This window comes from Drosophila ficusphila, unplaced genomic scaffold, assembly GCF_018152265.1.
Source record: "Drosophila ficusphila isolate 14025-0441.05 unplaced genomic scaffold, ASM1815226v1 contig_791, whole genome shotgun sequence".
Lineage (NCBI taxonomy): Eukaryota > Metazoa > Arthropoda > Insecta > Diptera > Drosophilidae > Drosophila > Drosophila ficusphila.
Genome location: NW_025064737.1, coordinates 9,902,783 through 9,922,902, shown reverse-complemented (window position 1 = coordinate 9,922,902; position 20,120 = coordinate 9,902,783). Strand labels below are relative to the sequence as shown.

The following is a 20,120-nucleotide window of genomic DNA, read 5'->3' as shown; positions in this document are numbered from 1 at the left end:
GATTCCATATCAGATTTACAGTCGATATCGGGAAATTCGATGAGATATTTTTTTTCATGCTCTTTATCGAAAATAAATCGACACGTATTTTTTTATATGGCTCAGAAAATTTTTTTGACAAAGTTATGATTTTTTGAATTTTTGATGAACTGCCCTTTTTTTGATGACAGTCGCGTTTTCCAGCCCCAATAACTCGAAAACCGTACGTCGCAGAAAAAAAATGAATAGGAAGTAACCATTTCATCCTTCCTTCTTCTTTGCAAAACTTTCATGAAAAAATTTTTTTAAACAATTTTTCACCACAAAAAGTTCAAATGTTTATAACAAATTCATTTTTCTCCAACTTGGACATTTTTGATTTTTTTTTTTTTTTCACAGTAAATCCTTCAAATTCTTCTGATGAACATACTAAAATTTCAGAATGGTATCAAAATTAGTTTTTGAGTTATAGAATTTTAAAGATTATCATGCACGGTCCGCGCGCTCGGTCTCAGGGCGTGCGCCGACCAACGACTCTAACGAGCGTCAATTCGCTTCGCGCGCGCATAGTAAGGGTCAATAAAATGAATTTTTAATGCTATTTAATTCTATAACTCAAAAACTAATTTTGATACCATTCTGAAATTTTAGTATGTTCATCAGAAGAATTTGAAGGATTTACTGTGAAAGAAAAAAAAAAATCAAAAATGTCCAAGTTGGAGAAAAATGAATTTGTTATAAACATTTGAACTTTTTGTGGTGAAAAATTGTTTAAAAAAATTTTTTCATGAAAGTTTTGCAAAGAAGAAGGAAGGATGAAATTTTTACTTCCTATTCATTTTTTTTCTGCGACGTACGGTTTTCGAGTTATTGGGGCTGGAAAACGCGACTGTCATCAAAAAAAGGGCAGTTCATCAAAAATTCAAAAAATCATAACTTTTACAAAAAAATTTTCTGAGCCATATAAAAAAATACGTGTCGATTTATTTTTGATAAAGAGCATGAAAAAAATATCTCATCGAATTTCCCGATATCGACTGTAAATCTGATATGGAATCACCCTTATGCTACACTTTATTGCGCTTTTGCAATTTCGCGTTTCCGTTTCCCGTCAAATCAGCCATAAAAAACGTAAAGCAAATCTGGAAGTCACGACCCCGCCCAGCTGGATGCTTTTGGTCCTGCTCCTTGAAGGCGCCTATTACATTTCGCAGTCGAATAAACAATGCCAACATCATTTGCACCTCCTTCATTATGGGCTTGCCTCGTTATTTGTCAAACAAATAAACAGCAGGCAACGGCAATGCCACTGCACTCAAAAAAAAAAAATCATGAAAATGGTAAACAATCAAACCTTTTAAGCCGGATTAGTTCTTACAACAAATAGTTCTTATTACAAACATTTTAAGATGCAATAAAGTGCGCAATAAACACATTTAAACCAAATTTAAAAGAAAGATAAAAAATTTTGATGTTGTAGATAAAAAAATAAAAAATGGTATTTCTATTGTATTACTAGTTATATTACTATTTAAATATATTATTACTAGTTATGTATAAAATACTATTCATAAGCTTGAACGTATAAATAAACAGGTAACCATTTTATGCAACTGATGTATCCTTTTGTTATATTAAGTTGTTTTTTTTGTAGCATTTTTTCTGAGTGTAGGTGTCAGGGATTTTTGGGGGCTTGGCTGGAAAACAGAAGATGTGCCAGTCACTGTTACGTGCAATTGTCTCTCGCTCGGGCCCATGATTTTCCATCATTATCATGGAGAGCTGTTCGTGTTTACAATTTTTCCTTCGCTCCCTTTTCCCTCTGTGACAATTTATTGTCATCTTCTCCTCCATTTTGAGTGTATGCTCGTTGTGTTTTGTTTATACACTTACGTATTTGCATTCTGCCTTCTGTTCCCTGGGCTTTTTTTTTGTTTGGTTTTGTTTTTTGTTCGGACTGGATTTTTTCTAGAGAAAATTGCGAACTTGCGAAATGAAGTGCAAAATTCAAACGGAAATTGAAATGGCAATGACAGAGTCGACTTGAGTTGAGTTTGTTTCTTTTCCCATCCGCTCCTTGGGTTCTTTATTTTTACTTTGCAGGCGGCTCTGGACTTTGGTCTTTATCCCCAGATCCTTGGGCACATGTTGCCTGCAGTTGCATATATACGAGTATACTATATACATATTTTCTTCACAATGAAGTTGAGAAAATGGCGATTTTCTCAAGCGTAAACTAAACACTTGAAATGCGAAAATAAATAAAAATGGACATCTTGGCGAATTTATTGGTCATGATGATGGTGCCGCTTGAATTTGAGTTTGGGTTCAGCACAAATGTTGAATGCCACTGAAGCATGCATAATAATGGGCCAGTGAACTTTTGTGACTCCAAATTGGGTTCTAGCTTCTGGTCAAGGGTGAACGAGTGAAATTAAGTTAAAGTTTTCCCATTTGATGCGACTCTCGACACCGTACTGTTTTGAAATAGTTGAGAGTTCTGCGGGAAATTCAATGGGTTTTTCCATCAGCGGGTTTGAGTCCGCTTTTAGCCTTGACTGCACAAGCGAAAATATCAAAAAGCGCCACTTTCGCTGACCAAAATAAATTCGTTTTTCCGATAGAGAGGGAAAACGGAAACAGAATGCGCCAGAGAACGTATATACGAGTATATAGTATATTCGTATATATGCAAAGAAATCAGACAACTGTTGTTTGCAATTAGAAGCAAATAAACTAAATTGTTTCGTGGTTCAGAGTTTTCGACCGAGCTCCGCACATTTTCAAATTTGTTCGGTACACAAACTCACGCACATCGCAGAATTGCTCTTCATTTTTGCGGCAATCGCATTACTGGTGAATGTGTGAAATGTTTTTGGCTGATTTTCCCAGCTCGATTTTGGGTGAGCGCCTCTTGACGGAGCATTCTACACGATTTGGCGCATTTACATATTTTAATTAAAACATAAATTCTGTATTTTGTCCATCCAGCTGAATATCGGTTGCGTGCGAAAAGCCAGAGAGAATATTTGAGGGCTGTGGTCCGATTGATTAGTGATGCCACAAAGTGGTCACCGTGATTTGATTTGGAGTTGTTTGGACGAATTTGATGTTAGTCACTTGTTTAACATTATTAAGTAGTGACTTTATCTGAATTTTGTGCTAAATATGCGAGGAATTAAACAAAATTGTTTCAGATTAAATGGGAAATAAAATTGAGTTGTCTTTTGAAGATTATCAATTTAACACCCAAAATTTAAATAAGTATTTTATTATGTTAGAAATTAAAAAGGGTTAGCCATGTTTAAGTTTAAATTGTTTGAAATCATTTAGTTTAGGTATATTTACGTTACGTTTTAGGGACGTACAAAATTTTTGTTTAAAACTCTAAAAAAGTCACAGTTTCATATAGTTTATCTGACTTTTCTCCCAGCTGAAGTTCAATCACTGACTATCTTGGTGAAATATCTTTTCGAGTCGTTTGATGCCTTTGCATGCCTTTGGCTGTTTTAATAAATATTTCAGCAGACACACGCATACCACTACACACAAGAGCACATGGGTAGCGCATAGTTTACTATCTACTAAATATTTAAACGCAGCGTCAGATCGTAAAGGCAAAATGTATGCAAAGTGCATGTCGAGCAGCCATTGAGGTGAGCCGTAAAAAAACCAAGGCAGGTAACGGAAAAAATGAAACAAAAAAGTTCGAAAAAGGCAAGACTTGAAATAAATAACAACAAGGAGCCATGGCGAAAAGCTACAATATTGAATAAAGTTAGTACCTGGCGGTCTGTTGCGTCTCATCGTGTTTACTGCTTATATAATGTAGGTACTATGTTTCGTTTTTAGTTTTTTTCTTCTTAGCAAGCTATATTTTCTAAAAGGTTCTGTATTAGTAATTTTAAAGGAAGTCCAGAATGTAGAATATTATATTTCCGTTTTTATTTAACATTTTATCAATTTCTTTCATATATGTGATTTATATTTAATTCCTTTGGTATAAATTTTAGAAATATGTATTTTCTGCTCAAGCAATTATTTGGTTGGTTTTTTTTTTTTGCTGTCTAGTGATAGTATTTATTTTGCTCTTACGTTATCTTTTAACCTTTTTTTTTACCGTCTTTTCAATTTGCGTATATATTCAACCTCATGCGCCATGCACTTCCCGCATGAATATAACTTTTGGAGTTCCGGTGCCAGAATTTCCATGGCAAGTTTAAAATTAACGCTTATCGGCGCGGCAGTCTTGCAGCGCAAAGTAACGCATCGATGGCAATGCAAACACGGCACATGGCAGCGGGACAAAATTTCTTAATTTCAGCAGCGGGGAGTACCCGCTGGCCTCCACTTCATTCTGCGATCCTGCTCCCGATTCCAGAGCCCAAAACCCAGAACCCAGACTCCCAGGAACCCTCTTCCCACAGCATGCAGTCGATGGCTGTGCGTTGGCAAATAGAAGCACAAAAGTGGCAAAGCCGCAATGTGTCTGGCTCTGGGTCTCTGGCCCGTGTGCCTGGCAAACTCGTACGAGAGGAGCCGCTTTCGAATATGGCCAACATGTCTTGCTCTCTATGCGGCCACGCCCACACAATCAGGCGCCCATTTATGCACTAATTAAAATTTTATCGTTAAATCTTGTTTGCATGCATTGCTACAAGCAGCCACTGCAGCTCCGCCACTCCACCACTCCGCCACTCCAATCGTGGATGCCACATCCTCCCTCAAATGTATGCGATGCGAACATTTTCGTTGGAAATGTTTGGCAACAGTTATTTGCACTTTCCGATTCCCAATTCCCGTTACCAGCCAGCTAGCCTGCCACGCCCAGTTTGGTGGGGCGGTTGGCCTGGCCATACGATTTTCATAGCGTTTAATGCCTCGCACAAGCATTTTCATATTTTATTTGCCTGGATTCGCAGCCAAAAACCGAGTGGACCTCTATAAGTGCCTCCACTTGGAAGAATTATTTACAAAAATTTAAAGACTAATATACAAGACCATATTTAAGATCTTATAAAGCAACACTTTATTACAAGCTCAACATTTTAAGTCATGACACAAAATAATAATCTTTGAAATAGCCGTAACACTTTTCACATACACTTCGTTTTAGATAGTTTTGTTTTCGATTTCCAATTCATTTTTCTTGTGTAGACTAAAATGTTTTAGTATATGACAGGATGTTTGTGTTTGACCTTCGTTGGCAAATGTAAATCGCGTTTGGGCAAGCAGATAACATTTCAAAATCACTGCCGCTGTCATTTTGTCAAACATTTTTCAAATTACATCCCAGCGCCAGTCAGTCAGTCAGGAAACCGAAATTCAATTTTCAAATGCTGAAACCAAAATCCAAAAAGTCGTACAACTTTTTCCTCCCAGCTGCCGTGTCAACTTTTTTAATTTAATAAATACAGTGCGTATGCGTAATTTTTGTGGCTTTAAGCGGCAGCTGCTGCCGTTCCTGTCTCTTGGCGTCCTGTGTGTACTTTTTGGGGGTGTGAGTGCGGTTAGAGCTGCACGAGAAGCAAAAAATTTAATTAAAACGTTGCATAAATGAAATTCAAATTCGGGATTGCATGCAAAATTAATAATTGAATGGACCATGGCTGTTGACTAGCTGCGACGGATGTTTTAGTTAATTTTTGTCAGCACGCAGTCTCTTTTTTGGTTGACATGCATCAATTGGTTGGCCAACAGTGGTGGACTTCTAAAGTGCGCTAAGCTAATAAGTTTAGCATATATTTATATTTAGTTGATGTTTTAAATGACAAACCTAACTGCGTAATATTTTTTTCATAAACAAGTTTCGATTATTGAATTTTTTCTTTTTATAAACTCTTCTTGTGAATCGCTTTAATCCGTATTTCAACAAAATAAACATTTTAGCGAGAAACAAATATTTATGCAACTTATTTATTGGTTTTAAAATGTATTAAATATTTTTGGCATGCACTGTAGCTGTAACTTTTTCTGCTACTGTTCATTTTCTAGTCAGTAAACAAATCGACCGCAAAACAAATTAGTAATTTAATTTTCATTGCATTCAGTTGAATATTAAAGCTTTATTTGTTTTGTTTAGCTTGTGCAAAAATAAAATCCGAAAAATAAATGTGCGCTGTAATGTAAATATGTTCATTGTTGTTGTTTTATAAATCTTCTTTATGGCTGGTTGCAAATGTGCCGGAGATGGGTTTTAGGACTTTATGTGCTTTACAGCTGGGAAGAGCCACGCCCACCATTGAGACAAATAATGTTAATATAATATAAAAGTTGAAAGTGAGGACTACTTAACACTCTAAAAGATTAGCTATCAAATTTTTGTGATTTTTAAAGAAACTTTAAAAAATAACTTTTGTAAATAATATTTTTAACAAATCAGAGCGTGAGTTCTGATCTAACCTTTTGAAAGTTTGAATTAAATACTTGAAATCTATTGAAAATATAATTTAAAAACCTCAAGGCTTTTCTAATTTTATAATTTCTTATTAAGCCTTAAGCCTTAATATTAATCATAATATGTATAAAGATAAGTTCTCGAAAGCAAGTGTATAAACGCAATGACTAACTTGTTTATTACCTTTGTTTAGACCTTATATGACACGAGGTTGCCTCAGTTGATGGCACTTGAGCAAATGGCATTAGCATTGTCCTTATTCCTGGAGTTTCTTGCAGACTTTCCCTCTCTCGCTCACTCTATTTGCTCTGTCTCTTTCTGCAATGCGTTGCTGAAAGTCTGAGCAAGTTTCTTATCGCGGCAAAATGTTATTTTTTCTCGGCTGGGTTTACTTTGCGCTTGATTTGTTTTCGTTAGTTGTTTGTGTGTGTTTGCGAAAATTCTGCTTTATTCCATGGAAATCTCGCCTTTCCATGGTTCCATTAACTTTTCGGCATAAGTGAGTATGCGATATACATATGACTAAAGGGACTCGACTTCGCCCAAAAGCAGCCCAAAGTGTGGAAGCTCCCAGCTTTGGGAGTTAATTTCCCAGAACTTTTGATTGCTCAATTTGGGAGGCTTCAAAGATTTTGCATATTAAATTTGGGGCTTTAATCCGAGTTTGATTGCTATATTTAGTGTCTCTGGTAAGCAGTACAAAAATAAGTGAACTTAAATGACGATCGATTGGCTAAAGTAAATTTAATAAAAAAGAAGAAGGAATGCTTTTGCAACCATTAATTTGTTTTTTTTTAAATTTTAATTTACTAAATATTTTTAAAAACCTAGTTGGCATATGTTTTGTAAATCCGAAAGCCTACCTTAAAAATTTCTCAACTGAACAGTTGTCTAGCTGAAACCATTTAATGCAGATGCCATTTTAAATTTGAGTTCGTACAAAATCTTAAACATATTGCTACTCAGTATGTCTTCCACTCAGGAGTTGGAAGACCCAAAATTTGTGAAACTGGAGACAAGCGATGGCGTGGTTCATACAGTGGACATTCGATTGATTGAACAGATGGGCGTTCTTGCCGAAATGCCGATCATGGGAAAACCTGACGAGGTCATTCCTCTTCCGAGGGTCGATGCCAGGACCCTTGACTTCATAATCGCTTGGTGCACAGTGTTGTTAGATTATGAAGGTAACATAAAAGTGGAGGGAAAGGATATGCTTAAAGAACTCTTTCTCTTGGAGGAGAATGCCGACTGTCAGTTCCTGTTGCAAATCCTATTGGCCTCAAATTATCTGAACTTGGACAGCTTGTTGCACGCTGGAGCCGAGCTTATGGCTGCTGCAATCAACTCTTGCAGCAGCACCGAGGAGATTAACAGTCTTTTTACCACAAGAAGTAGTTGAAGATGAGAGTTGTTTTCAAGCAATCACCCCAAGCTACTCAGAGGATTGTCAGCTGTAAAAATTAAAAATTATTATAGTCGCTTTATCACAGAAATCAGATAAAATTACTGTCGATTGCAAGAAATTATGTGTAAAATCAAATATTTTTATCAATTGTAAAATTGTATGACAATAGATTTTTATAAATTATTAAATATGTATTGACTGCTTAGCGATTATTTTTTATTTTGATGTTTTGCTATTGGTTGGATTCTCTGACGTTTCTTTTTTTCCACAACTTTTTTTACTCGTAATTATCCTTATTTTCGTTTCTTTGATGTTCCTAGTTAAAAGAGTAGTAGCTAACATTCACTTCAAATATCAAATTCTATAACAGTCACCGTATTTATTAGTTTTAAAATAAATTGTTTGTGAGAATCGGAAAAATTTACTTGTGGCCATGTGTGAGATTAAGACAAATTTTGTATCGCACGATCTAGTGCATAATTTGCGATGCAACAGGCGTGGCCCAAGGATAGTGAGTTCTGAAAGAAATATTTGCCGATTCATATTAATATATTAATACATACATATCTAATTCCGATTAGAGGCACGATATGAGAAAGACGAAGTTTTGGCCGGGAGCCCGTTTCATGTGCGTTTGCAAGGACGGCGATCTGAATACGGCCGCCTATTGTTTGGCGGAGTTGATGCAGGAGCCATTCCAGCCATTTCCGATGGCCTCGGTGGCGGTGCACCATTCGATCCGGGATGAGTTCATCGAAAGGCTGCGGAGTCGCTTCCGACAGCTGAGGCCGCATGTGGCCAACCACCCAAATTTCGTGCGAGCGGTTGAGGAGCTGAAACACGGACTAAGACCGGTTAAATACGTTCTGGCCGATGTGGCCGATGCTCCGGCTTGTGCCAGTCCGATTTTGGTAACGAGTGGGGTCACCCACTTGTTCTTTCCCAGCGGACCATCGGGGTGTACGACTCTGCACACCTTCACCACTATGCAGAAAGTAGCGGAAATCTTCGGGGCAGAGACACCGAAGTTCGATGCGGTCTACTTCTTCGACGAGGGCATCTCGAGTGTTTACACCTTGGCCAAGCTGATTAAGTGCGTTCAGTTCTTTGTGAACTGCATGGATGCCTGTCTGCTGGAAATAATGCCATACTATATGAACCATACGCCCATGGTGATCTACAAGAGGGGCTATCACTACGAGACCCTCGAACTTGGCAATCAGTGGAAGATCATCGTATTTCCCTACAGCACCACGATATTGAGGCAATGTTGCTGCCCCACTGGCCAATGTCGCTGTTATGCAACCCACTCGGCCTGCTGCGAGGACCATCTGCACACTTAGGGGGAAAGGGAACTCCTCTTCTAACCCACACCACTCCGGTTACAATTTCGACTTGGAACTTGGAACTCCATCTTGGCAAAGGAAATCGCAACTTACTCCGTCTGTTCTTCGACTGGCGACGTCGCCTCAGAAATCCGCAGTTCCAATGAGTAGTTTGCGACTGGCAACACATGTAAGCCATAATTTTCGCGGTACTTGCCTCTTGAATTGCCAGTAAAGTGCTTATTGGCTATGAAAAAATTGTGCTACAGTGTAAGGAAAGTATAGTTTAATGGGCAACTTAGGGTTGGCTAGAAAATACTGAATAATTTGGAAAAAATTTAAGAAAACAGTTTTCTTAAAATATAAATTTTAATAAATTAATGTGTGTGGATAAAATATATATATTTTTTTTAAATGAAGTGTTGTTCACTTTTAATGAATGAATGAAAATTTATGTTTAGATGATCATTAGATCAATAAGTAAAGTTAGGTTATCAGTGAGTTCTCTTGCACAATTAAATTTCCAAACGTAGTCAAGTTCAAGGATCTCATCTGTACTTTTAGCCGAAATAATTTTGGTTGTATTTATCAAACCGTAGCCTTCTACCCCAGTCCACAACTTTGGCCAACCGCTTGCAGGATGTCGCCGTCGACTGTTGGCTTTTAATAAAACTTGCACACAGCCGCCAAGTATTTGCCTTGGCCTTGCCGAAAAAGAAGTTTGCCAGGGCTGTAGTGGCTGTGGAAGTCGGGAAGTCGGAGGAGAGAACTCCTAAACCGACACAAGTCTGGCAGCCATTAGTTGCGGCTGCTGATGCGGCAGCTTGTCGCCAAGGCATTGACTTCTTTCGCTCACCGCCGAGTAGTTTTCTGGGCCTTTATGTGCCAACTTGTTAATGAGTTTGCCGGAATATGAGGGTAACCCACCCAGCAAGTCATCCAACCATCCATCCATTCATTCATGACAGGCGGCCTATGCTGCACTTACTTACCTTCGCAATTTTTGGCATTGAAACGCAAACCTTGCGGCAATCATCAGCATCTGTCTGGCGAGTTTGAATGTCCTTCTGTCTGGAATGTCTCTCCATTTGCTGCACTCGTCTGCTTGGCTGAGTGACTGTTTATTTGTCAGTGCTGTCTGCCATTTTGATTTGCAGTCTGACATATTTTGGCCGCACTTCAGCGTTTTGACGGTCGTTGGCAATGAAAAATGGCAATGGAAAAATGATGTCGGGCATTAATATTTTACCTAAGGGAAGTTGTTTATGTTTATTTGTACTGTCGGGAAAAAGATTTCATAGATATTTTATTACATGCCATCCTAATAAAAGTAGATATTATTATTTTGCAGAATGACAATTGTTTAGTTAGCATTATTGTTATTAGTATTATTTTGAAATTAAACAAGTTTGAGGAAACATTTTTAAATAAAGTACTTGACTGGATTTACAATGAAATTAGTGTTATACGTTAAAGACCACTAATTTCCCCTCAACCGAAGCAAACAATATGTTAATGATGCCACAAAAAATAATGTTTCTAAACAGCTTGAGGTATTACCCTTTTTTGGCGTGAGTGGACCCAGTGGTCATACATGAATATACAAATTGTACAACCCAAACAACAAAGTACACATGATGTTTATAAAATGGCACAACAACCACGTTAGACCGCTGCCAGCGTAGAATCCGAAACAAAACAGAGCAATTCCGGCCAAATGTCTCTCAAACTGACCGCAACAATTTGAAAAACATTACCCATACGCCGCGTATGACACGGCAAAGCGGAGCAGATGGGCGATAAAAGTGGGTGGGTGGTTGTGGGTGGGAGAGTAGCGAGGGACTACAACCGAAAACCAACTCGACCATGGAGCGCAGTGTATTTTCAACACCTGCTGGTCAAACAAATCGTGTTCATTTCGGTACAAACACTAATTTCGACAAGGTGCAAACAAGCTGACGACTCGTCGTCGGATAGTGGGAATGGTGGGGAGATAGTGGCCGAGCTTGGGGACATCGTCCTGAACAGGAACACGCTCGCAACACAAACACAATGGAGGAAATTCCCACCCCGATTGGAAAAGCGGGGAAAAAGGGGGAGACAGCGACACATGGATGTCACGTGCACTGACTACTGCCAGGTTTTCGTGTGCTTTTGCCGGGAGTACATTTCGAAAAATATTCTTTAATTAAATTGAAGGTAAGGTGCGCTACATCCACTTAAAGTTTATTTTGTTATACAAACCAAAGAGATCAACAATCTATACTTGTCCTCTTCATGTTCTTAAATTTGTGAACCACAATTCTGAAATAATACTTCAGAAGCAGTAGTAGTATAACTATAAAAATTCGAATTAATTTTTGATGATGGTAATCAAGCTTTGTAGTATTTTCCCTGAGTGTATACAACTTCGTAGTCGCATCCTGGAGTTTGGAGTCTGCGTTTTCGGGCTGTGCCTGGCGTCGACAGATAAAATGCTTTTTTGTGAAAAATGTAAAATTGCATTTGTAACCGCATTTCATTAGAGGAAGAAAGTCAACCGTCAGGTAGCAGACAACGCACGTTTCCATAGATGGACCAGGGCAAAAGGGGGTGGCAAAGGGGGTGGGGAGGTAATAGGGGGAGGTAAAAGGGGGGTGAAAGGATAGTTGGCGAAATAGCAACAAAGTTCGCATCCGCGCCGGCGAAACGAGCGTCACGGTCAATGGTGAAAACAACGAGACAAAACTTGGCCCACACAGTCGCACACTCCTGCAAAAACGGAAGGCAAACTATTCAAAAAGGGGGGTGTGGAAATTGGGGGAAAAGTGAGGACAGGCGGGAGGAGGACGAAGTGTCGGCGGGCTGCATTTTGCCATTTTTGTTGCCCGGGCAGAAGGACATAAACATGGATTCTGTCTGTGCTGCAACTTCTGTCCCGTAACTGTCTCTCTGTGCCCCACTCATTGTCTGGTTGTTAGGCCTTTAAATGTCCTGACAGGAATGTTGATGGCAAACTCGGTTATCGATATGTGAACAACGTTGGGGCTATAAATAAATAATGGGACAGTGCTAAGGACTGAAATGATGTTGGGAAATTTGAGAATTTGCACGACGAGGATGGCTGTCAGCTTTCACAAACTACAATTTCCAGTTGCTTTCAGTTAATGGAATCCCATTCTCGGTATTGTTTTCTTTGAGTTTGCTCTTATTTGTGAACTCACAATTACGAATGAGATCTTATTGGAACCATGTATGAATATGACATATATTTCATTTAAATTTTGTGAACATGATATTAACAATATTAACTTTTAAAATTAGACCGAATCACAATATTAAGCTCGTTCTTGCTGTATAAGACTGAGAATTATTGCCAAATATTTATTATAAATTTACGAACTCCTTTTGCTTCAAGGCAATCTATTTAGTAACTGCCTTTGGAAAGATGTCAGTGATAAAGTTCATAACCGAAGTCAGCATACCAGGCACTTCCTTGATACCATCCTCCATTTCCGAAAGGCTGACAAAGCGATAGACCAGCAGAAGAACCACAATAACCAAGGTGGGCAAGGCCAAAGTCACCACAATCCGAGCCACCAGGAGAATTACATAACAAATCACAATCACTGTTAGAAGAATGGCCAAAATTCGTCCCATTTCACCGGACTTGATGTCACTCGATTTGGTCCACTCAGATAAACGGTCAATAAAGGGAATGTGATCCTCCTGTGAGATTCTATCGCCGGAATCCATTTTTGCTTGTCTTTTGAGTAAAAATATATCCAAAGTGTTTGGAGTTTGTTTTAGAACTAAATTTGACCAGATAAGCTGATCATAGAGATGTTGAATGCTAAGGTAGGTAAGTTGTTTAAAGGAGTTACTTCTCTTATAAAACCTTTTATCAAATACCGTTTTCAATTTAGTTTTTCTAAGTTAACCAAACTAATTCATCATAAAATACCTTAATAACTATTTCCATAAAAATCTCGGCGAAATCTAACTTAGTTCCCTTTAAACTTTGCACTTCTTTGAACTCAAAAACTTATCTTGGTTTGGTAATTTTGCTGAAGTGCAAATTTAGCAACAAAGCTAACTTATAGGCACATTGGGCAGCCGTGAAATCTAAATGGCGCACTTGGTGTCAAAGGCAGCTTTCCCGCCAACTGCCGCCTGCCGAACCGTGTCCTGACAACTTGACAAATGAATGATCGGGCCGCAGTCTCGGCACCGCAGAGCGGCCAACCTCAGGCGGCAGACGACGGACAGCGGACAAGGGATGCAGGACACGGGATGCAGGACACGGGATGGAGGACACGGGAAGCAGGACACGGGATGCAGGACACAGGACTCTGGACTCTGGACATCGGACAACGGACAGAGGCACATGACGGTCCTGACGCGACGACAAACCGCAAAAAGCGAAACGGCAATCGACCAAACAACAGCAACAATAAAAGGCAAAAATGAACCCGACAATTTCCCGGCCACCAGCCAAACCGTCATTCCAACCGTCATGAAAAGCAGAGAGCACCGAGCTGCGAGCTCCAAGCACCGATTACCGATCGGGAGGATGTCCTGGAGGTTGAGAGTCCTTTGCTGTCTGGAATCGCCGGTCGTTCGGTCGGTCGGTCGGTCGGTCGGTCGGTGTCTGTGCATAAATTCCATCATATGATATCAATTAGTGATAGTGCGGTGCGACTGAAATGTCATTTGCAAAAATGCGCATATTTTAAACGTGACACACGCAGGCGCTCTCTTTGGCCACCAGCCATTCAAGCCAACCATTCGAGCCATGATATCCCGCTAACGGAGCGAGAGCCATTCGAATGCCCTACTTGGCGCAGGTTTGATTGATATTGGTAAGGGTCCACAAATTTGTTAGCCAGCTTCTCAGCAGGAGATAACTTTGCTAGAATTGAACCTTCTCCTTTATCAATATTCCAATTTTATTCGGTTTCGAGTATCAAAAAAAAAAAAAAATTATTTGGCAGCAAAACTTGATTTTATTTTTTTTAATAAATCTGTATAAAAATATGCACTCTAAAAAATGTTATCCTAACGTAACAAATTGTAATATTTGAATATTTATTTTTGTTCACAAACAAATAAAAAAAATTCACTTTCTACAGAATCGACTTGTTCTCTGCCAATTCACAGCTTATTTTATATTTTTAGTTGAATTATTATTTGTCATGCCTTTTTGTAGTAAAAAATTAGCCTTGGTTATTATTATTTTTTTGGTTCCCTTTTTTATTGTAATAAAATTTATTATTAGTGTTTTATAATATTTTATAAACCCAAAAAAAAAAAAAATATAATAAATGCTCTTTAGAGATTTAATAGTATTTAAATGTAATACAATATTATTTAACCCCACTGTTGCAATCGGAAAGGGTATTCACTTTTTGACTAAACTTCGCACAAATTGACCGGCTTGATTTGCCTTTTTTCGTTTCGTTCGTTGAGACCATAAAAACCAAACGGAAAATGGCCAAACGGACCAAAACCTGCCGCCTGTCTGCTGCGTGCTTTCTGCCTGGTCACTCGGTCGGCCACATAAAAATCAGCTCGCCCGCATCAACTGCATGGCAACAATGGGGCGTATGAATATGCAACGATGCCGCCGATGATGACCACGATGGCAGCGGCCAGAAAGGGAAAAGGGTGGGAAAATGGAAAACGGTTTGGGGCAGGCCTGCAACGGATATGCATGCAGGTGCAATCTCAAACAGAACTTACCACAGAAACAGGAATTCGGGGATTGGGCGAGAAGACATGTCAACGTAACCAAAAAGCGGATGGTTAAGGCCAATAAAACTGCAGCCAAGTGCAGCTGATGCAACGATTTGGTGACTCGCGGCACCCACGCCAACGCAAATTGCATTTTCAGTTTTTTATCTCAGCTGAGACCTTTCAGGGAAATTTAATTCGGTTTTTCCCCCGGCCACCAACATCCCGAATGTGAAAATGCCATCGAGTGCATTGATTGTTGGCTTATTGGCACTTGCAATGCGAAATTAATGCCAGCACAAATGTGAAAATTTGCCAAATTGTTTGTTGCCTTTTGTCATTTGTGCGACTGACGGGATAAGCCAAGCTCGAAATTGCTTTCGCTTCATTTTTGGGGCTTTTGTTTGCAGCACATCGATTAATATTTAATTGAAACTACACACAGTACAGTTTCACAAACTAACTTTAGTTTTTTATTTGATTTTCAGCCTGATTTCACCTTTTAAATGCTTTCACTTTCCATAAATTAGCTGCAATCTCGAGCGTTAAGTGCCATTGGTATTTGACCTTCGACCTTTTGAATAATCTGAGTTTGCTGTTCCATGACCTGAAATCCTTCTCCTTATTTCCTTTCACATATTTTCAATGGGTGCAATTGACCCCGGTTCGCAGCTGGCTTCGTTAACATTTTATTTTTGAGATAATTTTTTCTTGATTTTTATTTTCCCATGGATAAAGGTTGACTTTTCAATTGAAGAGAACGCGACCATAAGCTTCAGGGCATTTTATTGTGTGGCTGAAAATTGAGTGCACGCAGTTTTTATTTTTTTCCGTTTTTATGGATCTTAGAGATGGAAAATATTTAGGAGGTAAATATTAAAGCTAAGGAAAAAAATGCAAAGCAATTGTATATTTTAGTGAAATTTCTTTTTACTTTATTATCGCACTAGTTATTCCTAATAAAAAATATATAAAATATTTGATTAAAATGTAGTCAAAATAAAAACGCTTACATCATGCTACCATCTCAATTTCAAACACTGCCTGACTTTTAGTCAGAAGATTGTAAAATATAAAAAAAAACGGGGGAACATTTGTAAGTCGCATTTTGCTGTTGACATTTGTATGGTCGAGTTTTCAATTGATTCATTTGGCGAAATGTGAGAAATTAATCAGCCATGGCTTAGGGCCAATGCCATTTGCCAATGGCTTATTGGCGACACGTTGCCAAAAGCCGAACCATTCCATTCCATTCAAATCTCAATCAATTGGCAATAAAATTGAAATTAACTTGCCACAAAGGCATAAATGCTATTGCTCCCGTTTCCACCTCCACTCGTTTGACGCAAACTTAATTTAAAGCAAAAATACGAAAAACAGCAACAAAAAAAAAAAATAAAAAAACTGAAAGAGAAAAAATGCTTGCGAAAAAATGTTGGCTGATTGCTCAAGGGGGTTGGGAATCGGGGACGGGTGGGAATATACAGATTGTGGTGTTGGATGAAGGACTTTAAGCCACAGGTAGAAGCAAAACAGTTGATGAAGTTTTCGCTCAAAGAAGCAGCAGCAAAAAATAAACGTGAACGAAAGAAAATTCAGAGAAAAAATTGAAACTACCACACGACCACCAAACGAAATAAATTGAAAATCGAGTGAGCAGCAGCGACAACAAAAACAAAAACACTTGCCAGGGTTGTCAACTGCATGGAGGCAAATGGCAAAAATATCAAAACTCTTGGCAATGCGGTTCTTTGGGGGTTGGGGGTTCTGGGGGGTTTAGGGCTAAAGAAGAAACAAAGAAAAAATGAAGAACCCAAAAATAAAAGACAAATCTAAGCTTTGGCATTCCTCTTGCTTAACAGCAAAAGTTTTTCCATTATTTGAAGATTATAGACTCTAAACATTCGCCCCCTCCTGAAAAACTTGACAAGATATGAGGGTGAGCATGTGCAGGGTTTGTCGAGGGGAAAACCCCCGCCTTTTCCACATCATTGTTGCTGATGATGACGTAGCTGAAAATGCTCCACACTTTTATGACAGCCACCGATAAGAAGTGTGGACTGAAAAGGGGCTAAAACTCGGAAGTGATGGGGCGCACGGACGTAAAAGATAGATGTTAAACTTTTTCACCAATGCATTCGTATTGCTTTGTTTTATTCACATACCCTTGGGATCCATTGGGATCCCCCCTCTCCCTGCCCACCAATTTGTGTCCCTCTGTCAAACGTCAATTGCTGTTCGTTGCTGCATATGCTGATTATTATTGCCATTGTTGTAGTTCTGGTTTTTGCTGTATTCTGCTATGAAATGATTCGATGAGCTCTCCATTGGTATGTGTAAGTTGCCAAACAATTGTGGTTTTTTAGTTGTCCCTAGAAAGGTACTAAGACAGGTGAAGAAAATTAGCACTTTTTCAATAAAAGAAACATACGTTACAACTAAACATACGTTATAACTTTATCTTAGAAATACTGCTGTCTAACAATGAGCTTTTTCATATTAATAGTTATGGTTTTTAATTTTATTTATATGTATTAATCAATATATATTTTTTAAATGCAGTAAAGTTAAATATGTTCTTCTGTTTACCATTGTATTTATTTCATGTTCGCCTCAGTGTATCTTGCATTCAATATTTATGATTTTGTCATGTTTCAGTTAGCAGGTTCGACGTTGTGCTCCCTTGCTTATTTTCACTTTGCCAACCTCAATCAATAAATTCATACAAATACTGCAAAGTAATTCTATAGACACTCAGTAGCTCAGACAGTTTTGGCCAAGAGGGAGTAAAACGAAGAATATTTTAAAATACATTTAGATGCATAACTGAGGCAGTGCAACAACACCTTTGGCTACCACATCGATATGGAATCGGAAAAGTCAGTTGCTTTGCTGTTCAGTATCGAACAATAGGATGTGCAAAAGGCAGTCAACAACTTGTGGAGAGGGTTAAAAAATGTGAAAGGAACTTTTCCGGCTACTAAAATATGGAAATTCAAAAGTTTTCAGGCCAAATCAAGCGAAACTGGATACCGAACACTATACAACTGACAGACAGGTGTCATTTCACTGTCGGTTGCCATGATTTTTGATTATTGTGTTCGTATTTTTATCAGAATAGACCATTCCAGTGGTCAGCATGAAAAGACCAAAGAGGTGTGCGAAAATAGCCCAGGAAAAATCGGTAAAGGTACTTTTACCCAACTGGCAGACAAAGTATGGGGATTATATAAAAAGTTTTTCTTCTTTCCTTTTTTCGGTGCCATTTATTTTTGATATTATATGAAAAGTTTTTATTTTCGAGTACCAACTTTGAACATAATATTACACAAATTGATGGTAATTTCCATAAAAAAGGCTGTGCATTAGGAAAAATTTTATTTGGCACAGAAAGTTGTAGGTAAAAGTTTTTATATAACGGGTTGCTTCGAAATTTTTTGAACTAGTACATCAAATGTAACTATTATTTTAACATGTTAAAGAATGAATACTATTAATTATTCAAAAAAGAATTCTGCATGATTACCCCAAGCTTTTTTTTTAATTTACAATATCTGATTTTAATTATACAAATGAATCAGAAAGTTTTGTATTTTAAAGTTTGAATATTCCGGCAGAAGGAAGAAATATCTTCTGTAGAAAATAAAGAAAAATCTCTGCACTGGCTCTGCATTAGGAATATCTCCTTTATCACCCTTTTCCGAAAAGAAAAGCCCGCTTTTCTTCTCTTTGTTGTTGCATGTTGGCGTTGCCAAAACAAGTGAAGCGCATTAAAATGCAAATTTTTGCTTTTTTCCCGCTTTTTACTTTCTGTTGTGATTTGTGTGGATTGCTGTCTGCCGTTTCGCAGTTTAGTTGTGGGCGTGGCCGGGAAATCGGATGGAGTGCTGCCCGCTGCAACCTTTTTTTTCAGTTACAAGAATCCGATTTTTCCGCCATGCATAATCAGTTTGAATTTTTATTTATTTATTTTACGCGCTTTTCATTTGCCATTCGTGGGCTGCCTCTCATTTTGCCTCTATCCTATTTTCCCTTATTGTTTCTTATTTTATTTTGTTAGTGATTTCGCTTTGTGGGCTTCGGGTTTTATTTCCCTGCTTCTGCTGTTGATTTTTTCTCTGTCGTGTTGGCAGCACATAAAGTAATTTATTTCACTTGAACACATTTTCGTTTCCGTTTGTTGTTTTTTGCCAGCGACTTAACAGCAGAAGAGATTCAAATAAAAGTGCAAAAAACCATTTTTGACTGCGTGGAAACATTTCCTCGTTTTTTCCCTTTATTGCATATTGTTGTTTTGCGTTGCATGTTCATTGAGTTATACATTTTTAAACATTCATTCCAGATTTTTGGGCCTTTTGAATGCTGCATTTTTCATTTCGTTTAACCGCATAGCTAACATTTTGCATCTCAAACGTTGTTAGGGAATTTATAAAATATTTTTTCAGCAGAACGTGCTCATGTGTAAGATTTGTTTGTTGGCAACAATTTAAAGCGGACCAATCAAATTGTTCGTTCAAATATCAAATAAAAATGGATGAAGTTTATTCAACAAGAATGTGCAACCTTTTTTCACTTGCTTAAAGTTTTAGCCAACTATTTCGGAAGACCGAAAGAGTTGTCTAGTCATCACTTAGCACCTAATTTATTGATAAACCAATGCCCGATGCCAATCAATTATTTAATTATGGCGCTGCCAGCAGTCGGCAACTATCAATAAATGCCAAACTCAAATAGCCATAAGCCCGAAACTAATCAGCAAACAGCACCAAGAAACCGGTCTCCCGTCGAGCAACAAGCACTTGCCACTTGGGGCAACTCCATCTGCAGCTAGCTCTGTGCTTCTCAGTCAGTGTCAACGCCAGTCAAAGTTTCTCCTGCAACATAAAGGTATCAGGAGTCAGAGATGCCGGTTATATCTTCAAAACAAAAAAATTAAAATTAAAATTAAGTATTTTTGTTATTATCCAGAAACAGTTTATTTCTAACTTAGCTTTATTTTCTAATATAAAGCATTTCACTACCTTTTTTCTACATAATATAACATATGTATAGTAACACATTTAGCTGATTCGGTTTGTTTTAATTCTATAAAATTTTATAATTAATTTTTTAAATAATAACAAAATTAAAAATTATTTTGTAAGGAACATAGTTCTAAATGAGTAATAATTTTTTTCTTCCCCTCCTTTCCTGTTCATCTCTGATTGAAGAACATCTAAACGCCTAGTTAGGAAGAGAAAACAGTCTGGTTTGTTTAGCTTGCGAGTTTCTCATCGCCCAATCTCCGACTATCCGCTAG

General features: G+C 38.1%; 3 protein-coding genes across 4 annotated transcripts; 2 read left to right on the top strand and 1 right to left on the bottom strand.

The window, feature by feature from the left end:
- The first annotated feature begins 7,252 nt into the window (after positions 1-7,252).
- LOC108096312 (E3 ubiquitin ligase complex SCF subunit sconC-like) lies at positions 7,253-7,989 on the top strand. Its single transcript, XM_017197808.2, has one exon. The coding sequence runs from the start codon at positions 7,344-7,346 to the stop codon at positions 7,776-7,778; it is 435 nt and encodes a 144-aa protein (XP_017053297.1). The 5' UTR covers positions 7,253-7,343; the 3' UTR covers positions 7,779-7,989.
- A 136-nt stretch (positions 7,990-8,125) lies between these two features.
- On the top strand, positions 8,126-9,511 carry LOC108096246. Its single transcript, XM_017197689.2, has 2 exons — positions 8,126-8,295; positions 8,366-9,511. Exons 1-2 carry the CDS (start codon positions 8,218-8,220, stop codon positions 9,125-9,127), a joined length of 840 nt encoding a protein of 279 aa, XP_017053178.1. The 5' UTR covers positions 8,126-8,217; the 3' UTR covers positions 9,128-9,511.
- A 2,815-nt stretch (positions 9,512-12,326) lies between these two features.
- LOC108096316 lies at positions 12,327-12,932 on the bottom strand. Of its 2 annotated transcripts, XM_017197831.1 has the most exons (2): positions 12,574-12,932; positions 12,327-12,526 (listed from the first exon to the last, which is right to left on the bottom strand). In XM_017197831.1, exons 1-2 carry the CDS (start codon positions 12,842-12,844, stop codon positions 12,516-12,518), a joined length of 282 nt encoding a protein of 93 aa, XP_017053320.1. In that variant the 5' UTR covers positions 12,845-12,932; the 3' UTR covers positions 12,327-12,515. The 2 variants fall into 2 exon arrangements, with proteins under 2 accessions (XP_017053320.1, XP_017053310.1); XM_017197821.1 differs by having other exon boundaries at positions 12,327-12,930.
- Positions 12,933-20,120: the final 7,188 nt, after the last annotated feature.

Coding starts and splice junctions, on each gene's coding strand:
- LOC108096312 (XM_017197808.2), top strand. CDS start 7,344: ATGTCTTCCACTCAGGAGTTGGAAGACCCAAAATTTGTGAAACTGGAG.
- LOC108096246 (XM_017197689.2), top strand. CDS start 8,218: ATGTGTGAGATTAAGACAAATTTTGTATCGCACGATCTAGTGCATAAT. Junction 8,296..8,365: donor ACAGGCGTGGCCCAAGGATA/GTGAGTTCTGAA, acceptor AATTCCGATTAG/AGGCACGATATGAGAAAGAC.
- LOC108096316 (XM_017197821.1), bottom strand. CDS start 12,844: ATGGATTCCGGCGATAGAATCTCACAGGAGGATCACATTCCCTTTATT.